Here is a 19,460-nt window from a genome sequence, read left to right on the forward strand (position 1 = left end):
GTTATGACCAACTTAGATAGTATATTGAAAAGCAGAGACATTACTTTGCTGACTAATGTCCATCTAGTCAAGGCTATGGTTTTTCCAGTAGTCATGTATGGATGTGAGAGTTGGACTGTGAAGAAGGCTGAGTGCCGAAGAATTGATGCTTTTGAACTGTGATGTTGGAGAAGACTCTTGAGAGTCCCTTGGACTGCAAGGAGATCCAACCAGTCCATTCTGAAGGAGATCAGCCCTGGGATTTCTTTGGAAGGAATGATGCTAAAGCTGAAACTCCAGTACTTTGACCACCTCATGCGAAGAGTTGACTCATTGGAAAAGACTGTGATGCTGGGAGGGATTGGGGGCAGGAGGAGAAGGGGACGACCCAGGATGAGATGGCTGGATGGCATCACGGACTCAATGGACGTGAGTCTGAGTGAACTCCGGGAGTTGGTGATGGACAGGGAGGCCTGGCATGCTGCGGTTCATGGGGTCGCAAGGAGTCGGTCATGACTGAGTGACTGACCTGAACTGAACTGACTGAACTCAGTTTCTTTGTTGCAGATCTATTCAGATTTTATATTTCATCCTTTAAAAAAATATCTAGTTGTTTATTTGGCTATGCCAGTCTATCTGTCTAGTTGCAATGAGCAGGCTTAGTTGCCCTGTGGTATGTGGGACCTTGGTTCCCTGACTCAAGGTCAAACCCACATCCCAAGCATTGGAAGGCGGGTTTTGAACCGCTGGACCACCAGGGAAGTCCCAGATGTTATGTTTCATCTTGAACCAGTGTTGGTGATTTGTATATTTCTAGAAATTATTTTCTGTGTTATTGGTCATGATACCCTCTTTTCATGCTTGATTTTGATAATTTGTGTATCTTTTCTCTTTTGTTTTTCTTCATCCATCTAGCTAAACAACTGCCAATTTTTGTTGTCTTTTTAAAGAACCAGCTTTTAGTTTCACCGATTTTCTCCATTGCTTTTCTGTTTTTTTATTTCGCTGACTTCTTTTCTAATCTTTCCTGTTTTCCTTTCTTCTGCTTAATCTTCTTTTTCTAGTCTTTAAGTTACTTAAGACATTTTATTCTCTTTTCGGACATAGGCATTCCCTTTTAAACACTTCTTTACCTGCATGCTGTGAATTTTCATATATTGTTGGGGTTTTCAACCATTTAAAAATAGTTTCTAATTCTCCTGTGATTGTCTCTTTGACCTATGAGTTAATTAGAAATATGTTGTTCAGTTTTGAAATATTTGGGATTTCCACGGCTTTTCTCTCTGTGGTGATATCTAAATTGAATGCCTGCGTTTTTTCCTGGAGGTATACTCAGGAATGGAATTGCTGAATCCTATGATAGCTCTATTTTTAGTTTTATGAAGAAACCCCATACTGCTTTCCAGAGTGGCTTCACTAACTTACGTTCCCATCCACTGTGCACAGGGGTTCCCGTTTCTCCACGTCTTCTCCTGTATTTGTTATTTGTAGACTTTTTGATGACCATTCTGACAGGTATGGTATTGTTTTAATGGTGTTTCTTGGTTCTGTTCTTTTATTTTCAACTGATTTGTGTCTTTGAATCTAATATATTGCCTCTTGTAGATAGTGCATAGTTGTATCTTGCTTATTTATCTTGCCTGACAATCCTTGCCTTTGGATTGGGATGCTTAGCCTACTCACACTTAGTGTAATTGACATATATGTCATCATACTGGTCATTTAGCTGTTTTCTCTGTTTTTCCTGTGGGCTTCTGTTGTCGTCGTTTTCTAGTTCTTCTCTTCTTCCTTTGCTGTTCTCTTTTGTGTTAAATATTTTAATGTCCTATTTTAATTTCTTTGAACATATTTTAAATTATTTTCTTTGTGGTCGTTCTAGGGACTACGAAATATAATTTTAATTTGTCATAATCTACTTCAGATTAATACTAATTTATTTTCAATAAATGTGGAAACTTTAATATAGTTTCAATTTTCCCGTCTTTGTGCTATAAGTATCACATATATATTACATTTTTAGTATTTTAAACCCAGCAATAAGAAGACATGATTATTATGAATGTCTTCTAAAGAATTCAATAGAATACTTGTATGGTATTTTACATTAACCTTCATGTTTACCATTTCTGGTGATTTTTATTGATTTCTTTTACCATCTGGTGTCATTTCTTTTCACCCTGAGGGACTTCATTCAGTATTTTTTGTAAGATAAGTCTGTTAGCCATGAATTCTCACTCTGTCTATCTTGATTTCATCTACATTTGTTGGAGGATAGTTTTGCTGGACATAGAATTCTTAGTGGCAGGGTTTTTTTTTTTTTTTTTTTTTCATGTATCATTTTGAATATGTCATTCCACAGCATCTGCCCTCTGTTTTTTCCCCTGTGAATCATATTGTTCCCCAAATACCTAATGAGCTGGCTTTCTCTTTCTCCTTTCATTGCTTTCCTCCTTGTCTTTCAATAAGTTGATTATGATGTGCCTAGGTTCACATTTCTGTATTTAACCTACTTGGGGTTTCTTGAGTTTTTTGGATGTTTAAAATTTTTTCATCAATTTTGAAAACTTTTGCCCATTATTTCTCAAGTGTTTTTTCAGTCCTGTTCTCTCTCTCTCCTCCCCACTGAGACATAATACATAGGTTTGTGTGCTTGATGTTATTCTGTGGGTCTCTGAGGCTCTGTTCATATTTCATCAATATTTTATTTTTTTCTGTTCTTCGTATTGATAGTTTTCATTACTCTGTCTTCAAGTTCACTGATTTGCTACCTCAAATCTGTCATTGGTTCTTTTACATTATTCCTCCTCTTTACTGAGACTCTTTACTTGTTGATTTATTATTGTTATACTTTCTTTTAATACTTCTGATTAGCTACTTTGAAATCTTTCACTACCACCAATTTCTAGAGACCTCTAAAGACTACCTACTCTGATATTGGTCATATTTTCCTATTTCTTTGCATTTCTTAATAATTTTGTTATTGAAAACTGGACATTTTGGGTTGTATATTGTGTCAACCCTGGATTTTTATTTCCTCCAGATGATTGTTGCTATTTTTTGTTTATTTGTTTTAACATGCTTGGGTTAAATCTGCGAAATCTGTTTCTGATGCTGGTCTTTTGTTTTTAATTTCTAATTTTTATTTTTAAGCCAGGCTTTTGAGCCTTTGTCTCTGCATAGCTCTGAGGTCAGCCAGTATTTGATCAGAGGTCATTCTGAAACACCTTGAGCTAGGAAGCCTTCTAAGCTCTGTCAAAGACCTGGCACTCTCAAAATTTAGGCATTTATAGCCTGCCTGGCTTTTGCTTTTCACCAGGCCTCGTGTGTTTCCTACGTATGCCCATGGTCATAGGGTCAGCTAGGAGTCTGGGGTTGCCTTGGGTCCTTTTTAGAGGCATACAGCTTTGGTCATTCTACACAATCTCCAAGACACTAATTTCCATGAACAGTGCTACTGGGCATGGCCATCATCCACTGTTCCAAGCTGCGTGATTTCCCTTCACCTGTGGCATTGCAGCTGCTGGTTCTCATGACCTGCCCTGTCTTGCAGAATCTCTGAGTCTCTCCAGCTGGGACAGTGGTGTGGGAGCAGCTCTGGGCCAGAATGCTGTAGACTCCCACTGTTTGTACCTGAAGTTCAGCAGTTTTCAAGCATAAATGCTTCTCTGATGGTTGCATGCTTTTGGATGACTTCCAGGGCATGGAAAATTTTTTTTTTTTTTTGGTCAATTTGTGCAGTTTCATAATTGATTTTTGAAGAGAGGATTTGCCAACCTCTTCATTTGGCCGTTAAGTGGAAGTTCTGCCTCCCTGAAGTGCATTTTCGATTGTGAATGTTGTGGGCACAGTTCAGGGTCCTTGGGAGGATGGGGGTAGGGGAGAAGTTGCTGGATATGAAGCTATAAGAGTTGGCTCAAGTGGATAAGACCTCACTTAGCAGAGGAGGAAGATAGTCACATTCACAATGAAAAGGATCTTCCCAAGTTCTCAAAGCTCAGTCCATGGAGTGGTGGCATGGGACGTGGGTCTCCTGACTCCTAGTCCAGGGCTTTTCCCGCCCACGAATTGCTGGTCATTTTAGCAGTTGTAGTTTAGAAGTCTGAATGTCTAGGAGTTTCTAAGGTATCAGTGTAAATGATCCCCCCATCTGTCCACCCATCCACCATCCATCTACCTATCCACCTACCTAACCACTCACCCATCTATCCATCCACCCACCCACCATCCATCCACCCATCCACCCATCTACCCATCCATCCACACATCCATCCATCCACCCATCCATCCACCCATCTACCTATCCATCTACCCAACCACTCACCCATCTACCCATCCACCCATCCATCCACACACCATCCATCTATCCATCCATCCATCTACCCACCCACCTACCCAACTATCCATCCACACACCCATCCATCCATCCATCTATCCATCCACCCATCCATCCACACACCCATCCATCCATCCATCTATCCATCCACCCACCTACCATCCATCCACCCATCCATCCATCCACCCATCCATCAACACACCCATCCATCCATCCATCCATCCATCCACCCACCTACCCACCCATCTGCCCATCCATCCACTCATCCATCCATCCATCCAATATGGATTGAGAGCCTACTGTATGCCCATGATGGTGCTCAAAAGTGAGGCCAAGTGAAGAATAAAAACTGGCACAATCCCAGGGCTCAGGAAGCCTATGGTCTCTGAGTGGGGACCCCAGCCTCAGGGAAAGGCTTTTGCAAGAGCCATTTGAAAGAAGCATCCCATTTTCCTCTGCTATTCTTGGTTAAGGCAGGAACTCTTTCCAAGGAAAACAGCGAGTTTTCCCTCAAACCATAATTTTCAACCAAAATTTTATTTGTGGAAAATTTTATTTTTGAAAAAATGCTAAGTGTAGAAAGCATTTACATTTTAAAAAGTCAGTTTCATATACAATAATTTTAAAGCAAACATTTTGATTTCTAAAGTGACACTTAAAGGCAGGAATACAGTGAGTTCCCTTTTAAAATGTTTATTGGAATTGAAGGCTTTGAAAACCTCTGCTCCAGACCATTCTATCATCATGGGGTCTTGGCCTTACACAGAGAGTGTTACAGAGCACCACGGCACTCAAACACTTGCCAAGTGCTTTTGGCTGCCTGTTTGATGCCAAGGAACCATATGGAAACTGAAAAATTCAGGAAAAAGCTGGATGCCTTATCTACATGACAACAAACAATCAGATATTTGGAAACAAGAGATTTTGGATTAAATCTTATCATCCTCTGGGAATTCCTAAATATCAACACAACCTCAGAGGTGTTGCTTGCTTTACCCTAGGGTTCTCTTTCCCTTTTTTCCCCTGGGTGATCTCATTCAACAGTCATGCCCAAATCTGCACCTCAAGCCCTGAGACTTTGCTGATCACCATTTCCAAGGATCTCTGGAGTCTCCCTGCCAGCATGACAGTGACAAGTAGGGCTCGCCAAATGTCCACGTGCTGTGGGGAGGAGGAGGCCATGAGTCCAGGTTCTGGCCAGTGGGGCATGAGTGCTGGAGTGCCTGCCAGGTCCAGTCCCCACAAAGCGTCCATGCAGTCCTCTCTCCTCTGCCTCCAGGGTCACCTGTTGTGACCGGAGGACTGCAGGATGGAGGAGGGCCCGTCGACCTGCCTCAGACTTTGTGAGTGAACGTGCTACACCTTTTCTGGGTTACCCCTCTGAAATCGGGGTTAAACTTTGCTACTGCAGCCCAGGCTGGCCTCACCTAACACCTCCAGGATGCCCCGCAGACACCTTCTCCTTAAAATTTGTTCCCCGAGGAGGAACGTGGCATCCTCGTTCTCCCGAGTACCTCAGAGCTTCTTTGACGCCCTCCTCCTTTTCATCTTGCACAATCCCAGGTTCTGGGGATATCCTCCTCTCCACTGCTGCCCATGACTCTGCTCAGGTCTCATCACCACTCTCCTGGACCACTGCCACGGCCCCTGGCTGGTCTCCTCTCTCCTTTCCAAGCTCCAGCTTTCAGAATCTGCCAGAAGCAGCTTTCTAAAACACAAATCTGATCATGCTGTTCCTTTTCTGAAAACCTTAGAAGGGTATCTTTGATCTCAGGAGAACCCCATTCTCTTCTCCATTCTAAAGGGCATGGCTCCATCCTACACAGTCAGCCTAGCGTGCCCACCCCACGTGGACCAGGCACCTTCATTTCTTTGACCCTTGTCTGTGAAGCACCCTCTGTTTTAGTCCAGCTGGGTCCCAACTCATCACTCAAGACCTGCTCAAATGTATTTCTTTCTGACACAGCCCCTCAGGCGGAATAAATTCTTCCCTCCCTGTGTCTTCCTTGTGCTCAGCACATATTTCTGTAATAGCCCGTGTTCTCTGGGGTGTTCATGCTGTTAAGTGGAAGTAAAGAACTACAGGGTCAGAAAGTCGGGGGAAAAACTGAATTAAAGTCAAGCAGACTGTTAAACTGCAGGGCTTTTCTGTCCTTAATCCGCACATGTCACAGCATTGAGTTGGGGTGTTTCCTAAGCCACGCACCCCACAGAAATACCCTCTGAGCATCTCACAGACGCTCATCTATCCCCACAAAACCAATGACCATTCTTACTGAACACATGAGGAGATGGAGGTCCAGAGACAGTGACTCACCTGCAGGGCCCAGACCACGCTCAGCTCCAGGCTCGCTCCTCACCCTGACTCTGAGCTCATTTCCCCCAACAAACGCCAATTATGCCACGAGGGGGGCACACATGTGGCAGGCAGGTATTGCCCGTGCATTCACAGCCACGTCCAAACTAGGACTGTGAGCACCCTTGTCCAGGCTGCCTCTCTCCAGCTGTGTGATCCAAAACAGGTTACTTAGCTTCTCTGGGCTTCTCTGCTTCTCAGATCAGAATAACTGTGCACCAAAACACTGGCCCATGGCAGGCAGCTGGCATGCTTTGCCCCCTCTTGCGATTCCAATGGACCCTGGTGTGTGGTGGAGGAGGGGGTGTGTAGGGGGAGCTTGCCTTCTGCTGCAGGTGAGGCTGAGGAGGAGGGGGCCCCCGAGGCCGGCTGTGTCTCCCTCTTTGCCCTCTGCCCTGCTCTGGTCTCCTTCACAGACATTCCTTGAGCTCCTACCGTGGCCCAGGCCTGTGCCAGGACTCTGGCCTCGGCCATTTGCCCCGAGGACGGTTTCTGTTTGGTTGAAGGTCTGTCACTCCTGAGTCCATCCTTCCACCCCTCCACCCTGCCTGCCAGAGGGACCAAACTGGGCTCTGGGCCCAGGGGAGGGGCCCCACGTTCCTGGGTCCATGGGGCTACGTTCCCAGGCCTCCCCTGGTACCCACAGGAGATGACTTGGTATTTCGATGGTCCAAGGCCCCGAGGGCTCCCTCCCGAGTCACCTCTCCACCTGGGAGGAGAGAGGGGCTCCCTCCTGAGTCACACCTCCGCCAGGTAGGGGAGGGGTGTCTGAGACAGCACCCTGCCTGAACAGGCCAGTGCTGATCTCTGCCCCCCATGGCTCTGTGTGACATGGAGAGATGGGAACGACAGGGCTCAGGGGTGGCCCAGGCTCAGGCCCCACAGCTGCGCTTCCCTGTGGCATGGGGTGGATCGGCCACTGTCCACGCCAGGAGCCTTGGTCTCACCAGGGGTCAGTGGAGCTGATCCTGGCCCCACCGGCTTTGGGGGAAGACGGAGGTGAAAGCTAAGGCAGAGGAGCCTGGCCTGGAGGTTCCCCCTCACTCCCAGGCCCCTCCCCCCACCCCCGAGCTCAGCAGCATGTGGGGAAGCCCGAGTGGAGACCTGGGCAAGCCCCTCGCCGTGTTATGCTGTGCTGCAGCTTCTTCCGCTGTGAAGAGGAGATGGTGGTGCCCGCCCTCCGCCCCAGGGGTAGGGGGGTGGAGGGCAGGGCAACCCTGGAAAGCGCCTGGGGCAGAGCTGGCGGGGCGCACTGGGAGAGCGTTTCCCTGTCTCTGCCCCAGCGTCATTCACCCGCCTGTCGCCATCGCTGGCGCTGACCTTCCTGAGGCTGCACGCTGGCTCTGGTCACCGCCTGGCCCCCCGGAAACCATGACGGATGTTCCAGGGCCCAGGGCCTTCTCTGCCTGCTCGGCCCCGCCCTGCACGCAGCCCCTGAAGCTCTTCCTCTAAGGCCCCTGCGTGGTTTTCCTCCAGCTCCTGCCCCACGCTGCTCCCTCTGCCAGGACCAGGCTTGCCTGTCTCTCCACCAGTTCCTGTTTTGGCCTCCGATGATTTGGTCTGACCCCTTCCCTGTTCTCTCCCGGGGGCCTGGACTCAAGCCAGGCACACAGTAGGTGCTCAGCAAACATTTGATGAGCAGGAGAGAAATGAAGTGAGCTGTTTGCAGCACCTGCTGTGCAGCGTCTGTGATTAAAGAGCGAGCCCTGATGGCCGGAACTGGCTGGTGGTCATCTGTGCCCTGTCCGGTCGGGCCTCCTGCCTGGCTGGTCTCTCATGCATCAGGGGTTTGGGGGCCCACAGCGCTGATGCTCCAGGATGGAGACCTCTGCCTCCAGCAGGAAGCAGCCACCACTGCCACGGCCGCCCCCTTACCGTGCACCCAAGGGACCACCACCGCTTCCTCTGTTTCCCCTCCATCAGTCTGGCCATGGGGCCTCATCTTCCTTCTCCTTCTGGACACGCTTCCCTTCCGTCTCGGGATCAGACTTCTTCCTGACCAGCCGACCCCACTGCCACCTCTGTTTCCCTTGACAACCTGGTAATGAGGTTGTAGTGCTGATCTTCCCCTCAAAGCTGTCCCCTCTAACCCTGTTGTTCACTGACAGTCATTAGGAGACTTGTCTGCAAGTCACGGCTGCCTCCCTGCCCCGGAGCAGGTATGGAACATCTCAGGATCCCTGGGGGCTGAGTGGGGTGGCTGAGGGAGTGGCTGGGGCTCCCCTCTGTGGAACCCAGCCCCCCACCAGCCTGTCCAGATGCTCAGCCTCCCTCCTACTGGGCCCCCCAGCGTCCCTGGTGAGGTTCTTTCGTGATTTCTTGACCATCTCTGAGATGGACAGGCTAGGGGAGCCGTATCTGTTGAGCTTTGCCATGATTATAAAGATAAAATGTCACTAAATTAAATTAAAATATAATTTTAAAATAGTATCAAAGAGACCTTTGATAATTAAAAACATCTTGAGATGTTTAATGAGCAAGTGGTCTGATTAAAAGTTGGAGAGACAAAGCCTGGTGGGCTGCTCTCCATGGGGTTGCAGAATCGGACACGACTAAGCACGCAAGGTGTGGGGTGGGCCCAGGAACCAGCATTTCTAACCAGTTGCCATTTACGCTGATGCCTCTGGTCCAGAGAAGACACACAGAGCATCCCCGAGTCAGGGCTGCACTGGTCCCATTTTACAGGTGAGGCAAGCTTCTGAAACAGGTGAAGCTGGGCCCTACTCAGGACGCCCAGTTGGTGCATGAGGACGTGCGCCTTGGAACCCTTCAGGTAAATCACGGCCCCCTTGAGTTTGTTCGGAGGTTCTAGCAGGGGAGCGTAGGTACTCGTATGCCCTTGACGGAAGACCGGTCCTCCTCCACTGGGGGTGGGCGTCCTCTTCAACCGCACAGGGAACCGTGAGGGAAGAAAGGGACAGCGCCTGGCCAGCGGATCAGCCGAATCCACCCTGGCGGTCAGCAGGGTGACAGATGGCGCAACCAGATCAGTTCATGTTGAGGTTTGACAGAAATCAACAAAATTCTGTAAAGCAATTATTCTTCAATTAAAAAATAAATGAAAAAAAATTACTGCCCCTGCACGATGTGACCATCCTCACCTTTAAATTGGGGAGAACAGGACTGCCCCCATATAGACATCAGAGGTTCAGTGAACGCTTCCATCCAAACAGTGCCCGGCCCAGAGGAGGTGCCCCGCAAGGGCCACTGACCACGTATCACTGCTGTCACTATTACTGGGAGGATGCATCGAAGGGCACCCCTCTGAGCAACTTCCCCTGAACCTCAGAAGGCGGTGCCCCTTCCTTTAGGCTCCCAGACACCTCCTTGGGGGCACCTGCTTCCCTGATGTCGCTCCCTGTTCAGCTGTGTGCCTCCCCCATCAGACTGTGAACTCCACCACCAGACTGTGAAGCCCACCACCAGACTGTGGACTTCACCACCGGACTGTGAACTCCACCACCAGACTGTGCACTTCCCCCACCAGACTGTGAACTCCCCCACCAGACTGTGAAGCCCACCGCCAGACTGTGAACTCCCCCACCAGACTGTGAACTCCCCCACCAGACTGTGGACTCCTCCACCAGACTGTGGACTCCCCCACCAGACTGTGAACTCCACCACCAGACTGTGAACTCCCCCACCAGACTGTGAACTCCCCCACCAGACTGTGGACTTCACCACCAGACTGTGCACCTCCCCCACCAGACTGTGCGCCTCCCCCATCAGACTGTGAACTCCACCACCAGACTGTGAACTCCACCACCAGACTGTGAACCCCACCACCAGACTGTGCACCTCCCCCATCAGACTGTGAACTCCTCCACCAGACTGTGAACTCCCACCAGACTGTGAACTCCCCCACCAGACTGTGAACTCCACCACCAGACTGTGAACCCCACCACCAGACTGTGCACCTCCCCCACTAGACTGTGAACTCCTCCACCAGACTGTGAACTCCCACCAGACTGTGGACTCCCCCACCAGACTGTGAACCCCACCACCAGACTGTGAACCCCACCACCAGACTTTGTGCCTCCTCCATCAGACTGTGAGCCTCCACCACCAGACTGCACCTCCCCCACCAGACTGTGAACTCCTCCACCAGACTGTGAACTCCTCCACCAGACTGTGAACTCCCCCACCAGATTGTGGACTCTACCACCAGACTGTGCACCTCCCCCACCAGACTGTGAACCCCACCACCAGACTGTGCACCTCCCCCACCAGACTGTGCACCTCTCCCACCAGACTGTGAACTCCCCCATCAGACTGTGAACTCCACCACCAGACTGTGCGCCTCCCCCACCAGACTGTGGACTTCACCACCAGACTGTGCACCTCCCCCACCAGACTGTGCGCTTCCCCCATCAGACTGTGAACTCCACCACCAGACTGTGAACTCCTCCACCAGACTGTGAACTCCCCCACCAGATTGTGGACTCTACCACCAGACTGTGCACCTCCCCCACCAGACTGTGAACCCCACCACCAGACTGTGCACCTCCCCCACCAGACTGTGCACCTCCCCCACCAGACTGTGAACTCCCCCATCAGACTGTGAACTCCACCACCAGACTGTGAACTCCCCCACCAGACTGTGGACTTCACCACCAGACTGTGCACCTCCCCCACCAGACTGTGCGCTTCTCCCATCAGACTGTGAACTCCACCACCAGACTGTGAACTCCCCCACCAGACTGTGAACTCCACCACCAGACTGTGAACTCCCCCACCAGACTGTGAACTCCACCACCAGACTGTGCACCTCCCCCACCAGACTGTGCGCCTCCCCCATCAGACTGTGAACTCCACCACCAGACTGTGAACTCCACCACCAGACTGTGAACTCCACCACCAGACTGTGCACCTCCCCCATCAGACTGTGAACTCCTCCACCAGACTGTGAACTCCCACCAGACTGTGAACTCCCCCACCAGACTGTGGACTCTACCACCAGACTGTGAACCCCACCACCAGACTTTGTGCCTCCCCCATCAGACTGTGCACCTCCCCCATCAGGCTGTGAGCCTCCCCCATCAGACTGTGAATTCCCCCAGGAACAGGAGCAGGCCTGATTAGGTCCAGAGTCCAGTGCCCTTTATGGAGGTGAAGGAGGGTGGCCGGGGTGGGTTTCCCAGTCTTAGGATCTTGCTGTTGTGAAGAATGAGGTGTTACAAACCTGGAGAGGGTTTAATATTTATTTCATGCACCCAGTACCGGGTGCTGAACCCCAGTGTCCACACGTTGCCTGGCTTTGTGATGCCTCCGTCAGCATTCACGCTCCAGCCGTCAGCCACCTTGATAGACACTGTAGACATGCCCTCTGTGGCCTCCCAAGATCCCTCTGCACTGGGGGTGTCAGACAGGAAGCCTGCTTGAAGCTCTCCTTTGCTTTTCTACACTTGCCTGCGTCTTTCTCTTGCAGCCATGTCCCCGAGTCCCTGACGTGGGTCACTAAGGAAGGTCAACATGGGGGGTGGGAGGCACCCAGAAGCTGGCTTCCCTCTGCTCCTCCTCCCGTGTCTCTGCCCGTCACCCATGCCCAGCCGCCCTGGCCTCTCTCAGGCCCGGACAGTCACGTCCTAAGGCCTCCTTGCACCTGTCCTCCTCCCAGCCAGAGTGACGCTATAAGAATGCTGCTGGCCTTGCTCCCCCTGCTTGAAGCCCTCCAGAGTCTTTGCTGTGCTTTGTGAACACAGATCAAGCCTGGCGCCTCCCCTCTGACCGCACAGCTGCTCCGGGCCGTGCTGGATCTCGCGGGCTCCCCCCTGCTGGGACGGCTCTTCTTGCCAGGCCCACGCAGCTCCTCTCCCTCTCTGCTCAGTCACCTGGCCCTCAGCACCCCCTCATCACCACCCCACACCTGCCTTAGCTTCTCCTGGGCATGTAGCACTGTCTGGGTTTTCTCCCAGATCGGCCTGTCTGCACGGACAGATATTTCTCTCCAGAACAGGGACCTTGTTTTCCTCTCTCATCACTGGGTCCCCAAGCTCAGAAATGTTTGTAAGCTGAGAAATCTGGGGAAAACAACGTCTCTGAGCTTTGGATTCAGATAAGGGATGAATCAGGGCTTCCCAGGGGGTGCTAGTGGTAAAGAACCTGCTTGCCAATGCAGGAGACATAAGAGACATAGGGTCTATCCCTGGGTCAGGAAGATCCACTGGAGGAGGGCATGGCAACCCGTTCCAGCATTCTTGCTTGGAGATTCCCCATGGACAGCGGAGCCCGGTGGGCTACAGTCCACGGAGTTGCAAAGAGTCAGACACGACTTGGCACCTGAGCTCACATGCACCCCTGCACCTCGCCCCCCCTCCCTTCAGCCCTGCACTGACCCCATTCTGTTCTTCTCTGTCCCTGTGTTGGACAGATGCTCCTCCAGCTGTTGGCTCCCCCTCCTCCCCTGACCCTGGGCCTGAGCTGGAGATTCAGACTCTGACAGATTGGGAATTTACACTGTGGAGGGGCGAGGGCATACTTCAAGATAGGAGATGGCAGTGTAGATATCTAGCCAGCCCCCTGCCCTGCACCCCAGCGCTGCACACAGGGCAAGCCCAGTCCCTTATTGGGCATGAATTCCGGTTGAACCTGGGTGAGTCCACAGAAGAGAGGGTACTGGGTGGTTGAGCTCTTTGGGGGCCAGCGGGAAGCCCCGCTATCTTTCCCGAATGTTGGAGGCTTTGCTGCTCTGCCCTGTTAGGCTCTCTCTGTGAGCGTTCTCTCTTTCTCTTTCTGAAGCAGAGACCCATCTGGGAGGAGAGTGTGATGAGGACACTAAGCCTGAGGATTTCTAACGGAGGGCCCACTGCGGAGAGGGATGGGGGCAGGGTGGACCCTGGCCTGGCAGAGGAAGCAAAGCTGACTCTTACGTTGAATTCTGTCTAAAGCAGGTTCGTGACCTTGGGTGGGGGCTTCCATGCTCTGAGCCTCTCTCCCCACTCTGCTCGGTGGCCTGCCAGGCTTGGAATGGGACCTTGCCTGCACCCTCTTCTCGCCCAGGTGTCTGTGCTTACATTCAGGGCTGCCCCCTTGGTGGCCCCCGGGGTTGGGACATAAAGTCACTGTCTGCAAGTCCTGAAACCTAAGCCACAGGCATGGCTGCAGGAATAGGTCGTCTGGAAGCTGCCTTAGGGTTTTCAAAGTATCCCCCCTCCCCAGGCCACCCCAACTTCTAAAGGTCTCCTCCTCATCCTCAAGGTGCTGGGTTCGGTTTCGCCCACTGCTGCTCCTTCAGAGGCCCCTGTAAGAGACCACCTTTCTACTTATGATCTGGCTTCATCCTGTCTCCCTGGGGTGATTTCGTCCATGATCGCGTCCACTTGGGGGTGACAGACCACTCAGCTGCTGAACCAGGCACCTGGCTGTGTTCACGCGGTTATCCCCAGTGCCTGGCACTTGGCTCTTCCAGAGTAGGTGCTTAGTAAATACAGGAAGAAAGGGCCAGAGGAAGGGCGAAGGGCCGGAGGCGGGGAGGAGGAGGAAAAGAGCAAGGCTTGAGGACAGAGGTCTGTGGCCTGCGGCCCTGGAGGGTGGGGGCGCGCCCCAGGACCTCCGCCGCCGCGGTTGCTGAGCGTCTGGCGCTCGCCCGGGCGGGCGCGGGGCTGGCCGGCAGGTGGCGGTGCGCCCTCGGCTGCGCGGCGGCGGCGGCGGAGCGCCGAGTCCCCTCCTCCCGCCGGCGCCCTCCCCTCGCCGGCTCCTTTCTCTGCGCTCTCGCTCGCGCTCCCCAGCGCCCTCCGCTCTCCCGGCCGCGGTCTCTCTCGCCCGCGCCGCCCCGCCGCCGGCCCCGCCGCCGCCCCTCGGCGACCATGGCGCTCCGGGGATCCCCGCGCGCCCCGAAGGGCCCCGGCCCCACCGCCCGAGCCCCGAGCCCAGGGGCGCCGCCGCCGCCGCCGCGCTCGCGGCCGCTCCTGCTGCTGCTGCTGTTGCTGGCCGCCTGCGGGGCGGCGGGGCGCTCCCCGGAGCCCGGGCGCCTGGGTCCCCGCGCCCGGCTGACCCGGGCGCCGCCGAACCCGCCTGCGGAGCGCGCGCTGCCCGGCGGTGGCGAGGATCGGCAGGCGCGCGACGAGGAGCCCGGTACCCCGGGTCCCGGTCAGGCTCCGGGTCCCGGCGAGGACGGCGCCCCCGCCGCGGGCCAGGGGCGCTGGGCGCGGGCAGCGCCGATGGCCGGAGCGGCTTCGCGGGCGCAAGTCTCGCTCATCAGCACATCGTTCGTGCTCAAGGGGGACGCGACGCACAATCAGGCGATGGTGCACTGGACGGGCGAGAACAGCAGTGTAAGTGACCTCCGCGCGCCCCCGCGGGCCCTGACCCGGACGCCTCGGAGCCTCCACTTCTGGACGGCCCCGCAGCCGCCCCGCTATTCTCGGAGACATGGGGACGGGAGTTACCCCGGCGGCGCCCCTGCTGGCCCTGGGCCACTTGGGAAGAGGTCTCCAGATACGTGAGCACCCTGCCTCACCTCGGGGGACATTTCCACTGATTTCCAGGACCCTGAGCCGTTTCGGGGGCGCCCCCACTGGCCTCCGGACCGCAGGTTGGGGGTGTCTCTGGAGGTTTCGGGACCCCGGCCACCTTGGGGCGCCCCCAGGCCTTTTAAGATCACTCCCAACTCGGTGCTGCGCCTCGATCGCCTTCATGCTCCGCCGGGTCCGCCCAGAGCTGCTTTGGGATTTTTCTGGTTCCAGGACCCTCTCCACCTTGGTCTACCCGGTACCCGCTCTTGGCACCTCCATGGGCTCCAGGACCTCCGCGGTCAGCCCGGCGTCCGGTTCTGGGGCAGCCCCTCTCCCGGTCCAGAGGACCCGCCGCCGGACGCACCTGGATGTGCGGGGATCTTCTAACCCGGGGAGTTGGGCTCCGCGCCGCGCTTCGGGCCAGCTTCCTGCACTCCCCGCCCTCCCCCACCTTCGCCGCTACTTTGGCCTGGCTCCAGCTGGAAGTTGGACACCCTTACCCAGCAAAGATACTTCTGTTAGGGTCCTCTGGCGCCTCCTTCCACCAGCCCTGTGGGTCCTACCCGCTCTTCCTCTGGGTGGTGTGTCAGGAGTACGGGGCTAACCCTCACCTTCTTCCCCTGGGTGGGGCTGGGCCGGGGGAAGCACAGCCAGCAGCTGTGTGGGAGGGGCTGGTTATGGGGTGAGGAGAAGGAAACCCCTCCTCACTCCCTTGCATCCATGTCTGCTCGTTGCCCAGGGGCTGCCCCCAACCCTTCTCCCTGACCACTGCTCCCCAAACTTCTGGAGAGGCAGCATAGGGCCAGGCCCTGTTGTGCATCAGTCCATCGGGAGTGGAGAGGTGGGGGTCCAGGCGCTCCCCCAGGCAGGGCAGCAGTGTAGCCTGGGCTGGGTGGTACTGATACTCAGCTCCTGCCTAGCTCCGGGTGCTGGGCGCCCTGGAGGGGGGTGATGGGGGGGGAAGTGAGCACCCTGGCCGGCGGGTTGGGAGCCTGTTGGTGCAGGGGCAGCGTGGGATGGGCTGCTTGGTCCAGAGCTCAGTGCCGGGCTCTGATCAGTCGTGTGTGACCCTTTGCGACCACATGGACTGTAGCCCACCAGGCTCCTCTGTCCATGGAATTCTCCAGGCACGAATGCTTGAGTGGGTTGCCATTTCCTCCTCCAGGGATCTTCCCGGCCTAAGGATCGAGCCTGGGTTTCCTACATTGCAGATGGTTTCTTTACCATCTGAGCCACCAGGAAAGTGCCTGGAGGTCCAAACCCGCACCCGTCTGGAGAGAGGGGTCGGACCCCAGATGTGCAGCCAGGCCCTGCCCTTCCCTCATGCCCGTTTCATTCCTAAACCTTGTCTTGTGTACCCTAAGCTGTACCTTTGGGACTGCAGGGTAAAACCTGGACACCAGTAACTCAAGGAAACAAATAAATATTGACTGTTAAGTCAACTCTGTGGAGCCAGAACATTCAAACCAAGCCTCCCTCCCCGCCCCGCCAGGTTCATCCAGCAGCTAATTCATTTTAGCTTCATGGGGGGTGGCCAGCGGGGGTGAAAGAAGTTAGGGAGAGACACAGAGCGGGGGAAACCAGTCTCCCAGACGGGACCAGCACCTTCAGGACTCACTGAGGGCCAGCCTGTCCACCCCCATTGAGTGCAGAGTTTCCTTGGAAAGACGAGGGGGCAGGGCCTGGCAGAGGAGCCCACCTGGCTTTGCTCCTTGGGGACAGTGGCTGAGTTGAGTGGGTCCCTTATGACTTGCCTGGCTGCTGGCAGGTGAATGCCTGCAAGGGGGAGGTTGGGTGTGGGAAGTGGGAAGGGGGTGCTGGTTTCTCTTTAGTAGGGGGCAGGAAGTCCAGATTTGGAGGGGAGCTTTGAGAGATGCCTTGCTCCCCTGGAGCTAGGAAAGGGGGCGGGCAGGGGTGACTGTGCGGAGCCCGCCGTGGCCTGGCAGTTAGTAAGTCACTCAGGAGGCGGAAGCCCATGTACTCTTGGCTGTTAACGTCTGTGGGTGAGAAGGCGAGCAGAGCAGCCTGGAGATGCTGACCAGGCGTTTGGCTCAAGCACCTCCCACTTCGCTTGTCAACACCGCCTACTCCCCCACCCCCAGCTCACCCATTCTCTGGAATGGGAGACTGGAGTCCTCTCTGGAAAAGCACATCATTCTTTGGCTTTGGCAGCAGGTGATGCCTGAGTTTCACTTGCCTGGGGAAAACTCAAGAGGAGTGAAAGCTGTAACCAAGCGCCGAGGAAAGCCATTTTTTTTTTCTTCCTAGTCTCCGGTTTCTTAGCACCCCGCGCATGCGTTACGTTATTTTCTCCGCTCTCAGAAATGCGCTCCAAGCCCCTCGGGCAGCCACAGGGCCAAGGATTTTAGCCAGGATTCTGCACTTGGATCACCTCCGCTCCTCTGCTTGAAAGCCCCATCTTTGAAAGCGGCAACAGGAAAGAAACTGACTCGAGGCTGATTTGCTGAGTAGAGTCTTTTCAAAATTTCATTTCACTTCGTTTGCGCAGGTATCCGGCCCCAAGGAGCTAGGCTCTGTCCAGGTGCTTCCCGTGAGCAGAGAAAGTGTTTGCTTCACCGTGTCAGGTGTTTTTCCAAGGTAAAAAGGGTTTCCAATAGAAAAAGCATTTGCTGGGAGGGGTAGCTGCTTAAAACGGCATTTTTAGAGCATCTGCAGAAAGGAATGGCGAATCACAGGATGTGAGCTGGCTCCAGGACAGGCCCCGTGGCTGTAGCGCTGAGAACATATGTGCTTTTTCCTTCCAAAGGCTTGGTTTCTTCCCGCTCCCATGGAGATGCACAAGGGGACTTGCTTGGAAGTTCAGACACTGCCTTTCTGTCTGCCGTTTAGCCATAGAAATGAATTGTTAGGTGTGAAATGAATGTTTCATTGCAACCAACCGGTGTTACCTTTGATGCTTCCAGACGGGGTGGTGCACAGAGGCTCCAGGTTGTGAGTCTCGCTAGCTACCCTCAGAGGTAGAGGGGTGATTTGGAGGCAAATATGACAAGAATGAAGGCTTCCCAGGTGGCTCAGACAGTCAAGAATCCACCTGCAATGCAGGAGACCGCGGTTACATCCCTGGTTGGGGAAGATCCCCTGGGAAAGGTGAATGGCAACCTACTCCAGTATTCTTGCCTGGAGAATTCCATGGGCAGAGGCGAGAGCCTGGAGAACTAAAATCCATGGGGTTGCAAAGAGTCGGACACGACTGAGCAGCTCACACACACACACACACACACACAAGCATGACAGGATGCAGGTCTCTGCCTCCAGGCTCAGGGTTTGATGCTACCCTAATGGGATGGTGCTGTGCCCTGTCCCAATTTTCCTGCTTCTGGGAAATCCCACGTTATATATTTAAGTGCAGCTCTTCTGCATGCCTTTCTTTAGGGCAGTGAAACTGTAGCTTTGATACGTTAATGGACTGGAATGTGAGCTTCCTGAAGCCAGGCCCAGTTTGCTTGGCTTTGTTACTGCTGGGCCACGGATTGGCCTGCCCTGCCCCCTCCCTTTTCTGCTTCTGCTCTGTATCGTGTTTGCAGGGTTGGGTTGGAGATGTCTAGGGGAGCAGAGATAATTCTGCCCTGACTATCCCTGCTCTCTACTGGGGGATCTTTGGGAACCTGACATTTGTGCATGTTTTATACCCAGAGACACAGAGCTCCAAATGGGAGCATGGAGCTTCTGAAGGTGTGAAATGGGTCACACCCGACACACCTGTCAGAGGTCAAGTTCCTTCAGGGCAGTTGTGTTAGCCTCCTAGGACCGCCACAGCAAAGAGCCGCAGGCCGGATGGCTCAGACAGCAGGGCTTCTCTCCGGGTTTTGGAGGCTGGTCATCCAAGGGCTTCCCTTGTGGCTCAGCTGGTAAAGAATCTGCCTGCAATGTGGGAGACCTGGGTTCAATCCCTGGGTTGGGAAAATCCCCTGGAGAAGGGAACGGCTGCCCACTTCAGTATACTGGCCCGGAGAAATCCTTGGACCGCATAGTCCATGCGGGTTGGAAAGAGTTGGACACGCCTGAGCGACTTTCACTTTCAACGGAGATCAAGGGGGCAGCAGGGTTGATACCTCCCAAGGCCTCACCCTCTGGCTTCTCGATGGCCCTCTTTGTGTTGTTCAGTCGCTCAGTCATGTCTGACTCTTTGCGACCCCACGGACTGCAGCATGCCAGCCTTCCCTGTCCATCACCAACTCCCGGAGCTTGCTCAAACTCATGTCCATTGAGTTGGTGATGCCATCCAACCATCTCATCCTCTGTCGTCCCCTTCTCCTCCTGCCCTCAATCTTTCTCAGCATCAGGGTCTTTTCCAATGAGTCGGCTATTCACATCAGGT

The 19,460-nt window shown here is 53.8% G+C and overlaps 1 protein-coding gene across 1 annotated transcript in view; it reads left to right on the forward strand.

The window, feature by feature from the left end:
* SORCS2 (sortilin related VPS10 domain containing receptor 2) overlaps positions 14,474 to 19,460 on the forward strand; it is a gene marked incomplete in the record, with an annotated part of 482,914 nt that continues 477,927 nt past the window's right edge. The window contains 1 exon segment of the mRNA XM_018049774.1: positions 14,474 to 14,941. Within this exon segment, the coding sequence (XP_017905263.1) occupies positions 14,474 to 14,941 (468 nt within the window).

The sequence above is a fragment of the Capra hircus genome, chromosome 6 (genome assembly GCF_001704415.2).
Source record: "Capra hircus breed San Clemente chromosome 6, ASM170441v1, whole genome shotgun sequence".
In the NCBI taxonomy this organism is placed as follows: domain Eukaryota; kingdom Metazoa; phylum Chordata; class Mammalia; order Artiodactyla; family Bovidae; genus Capra; species Capra hircus.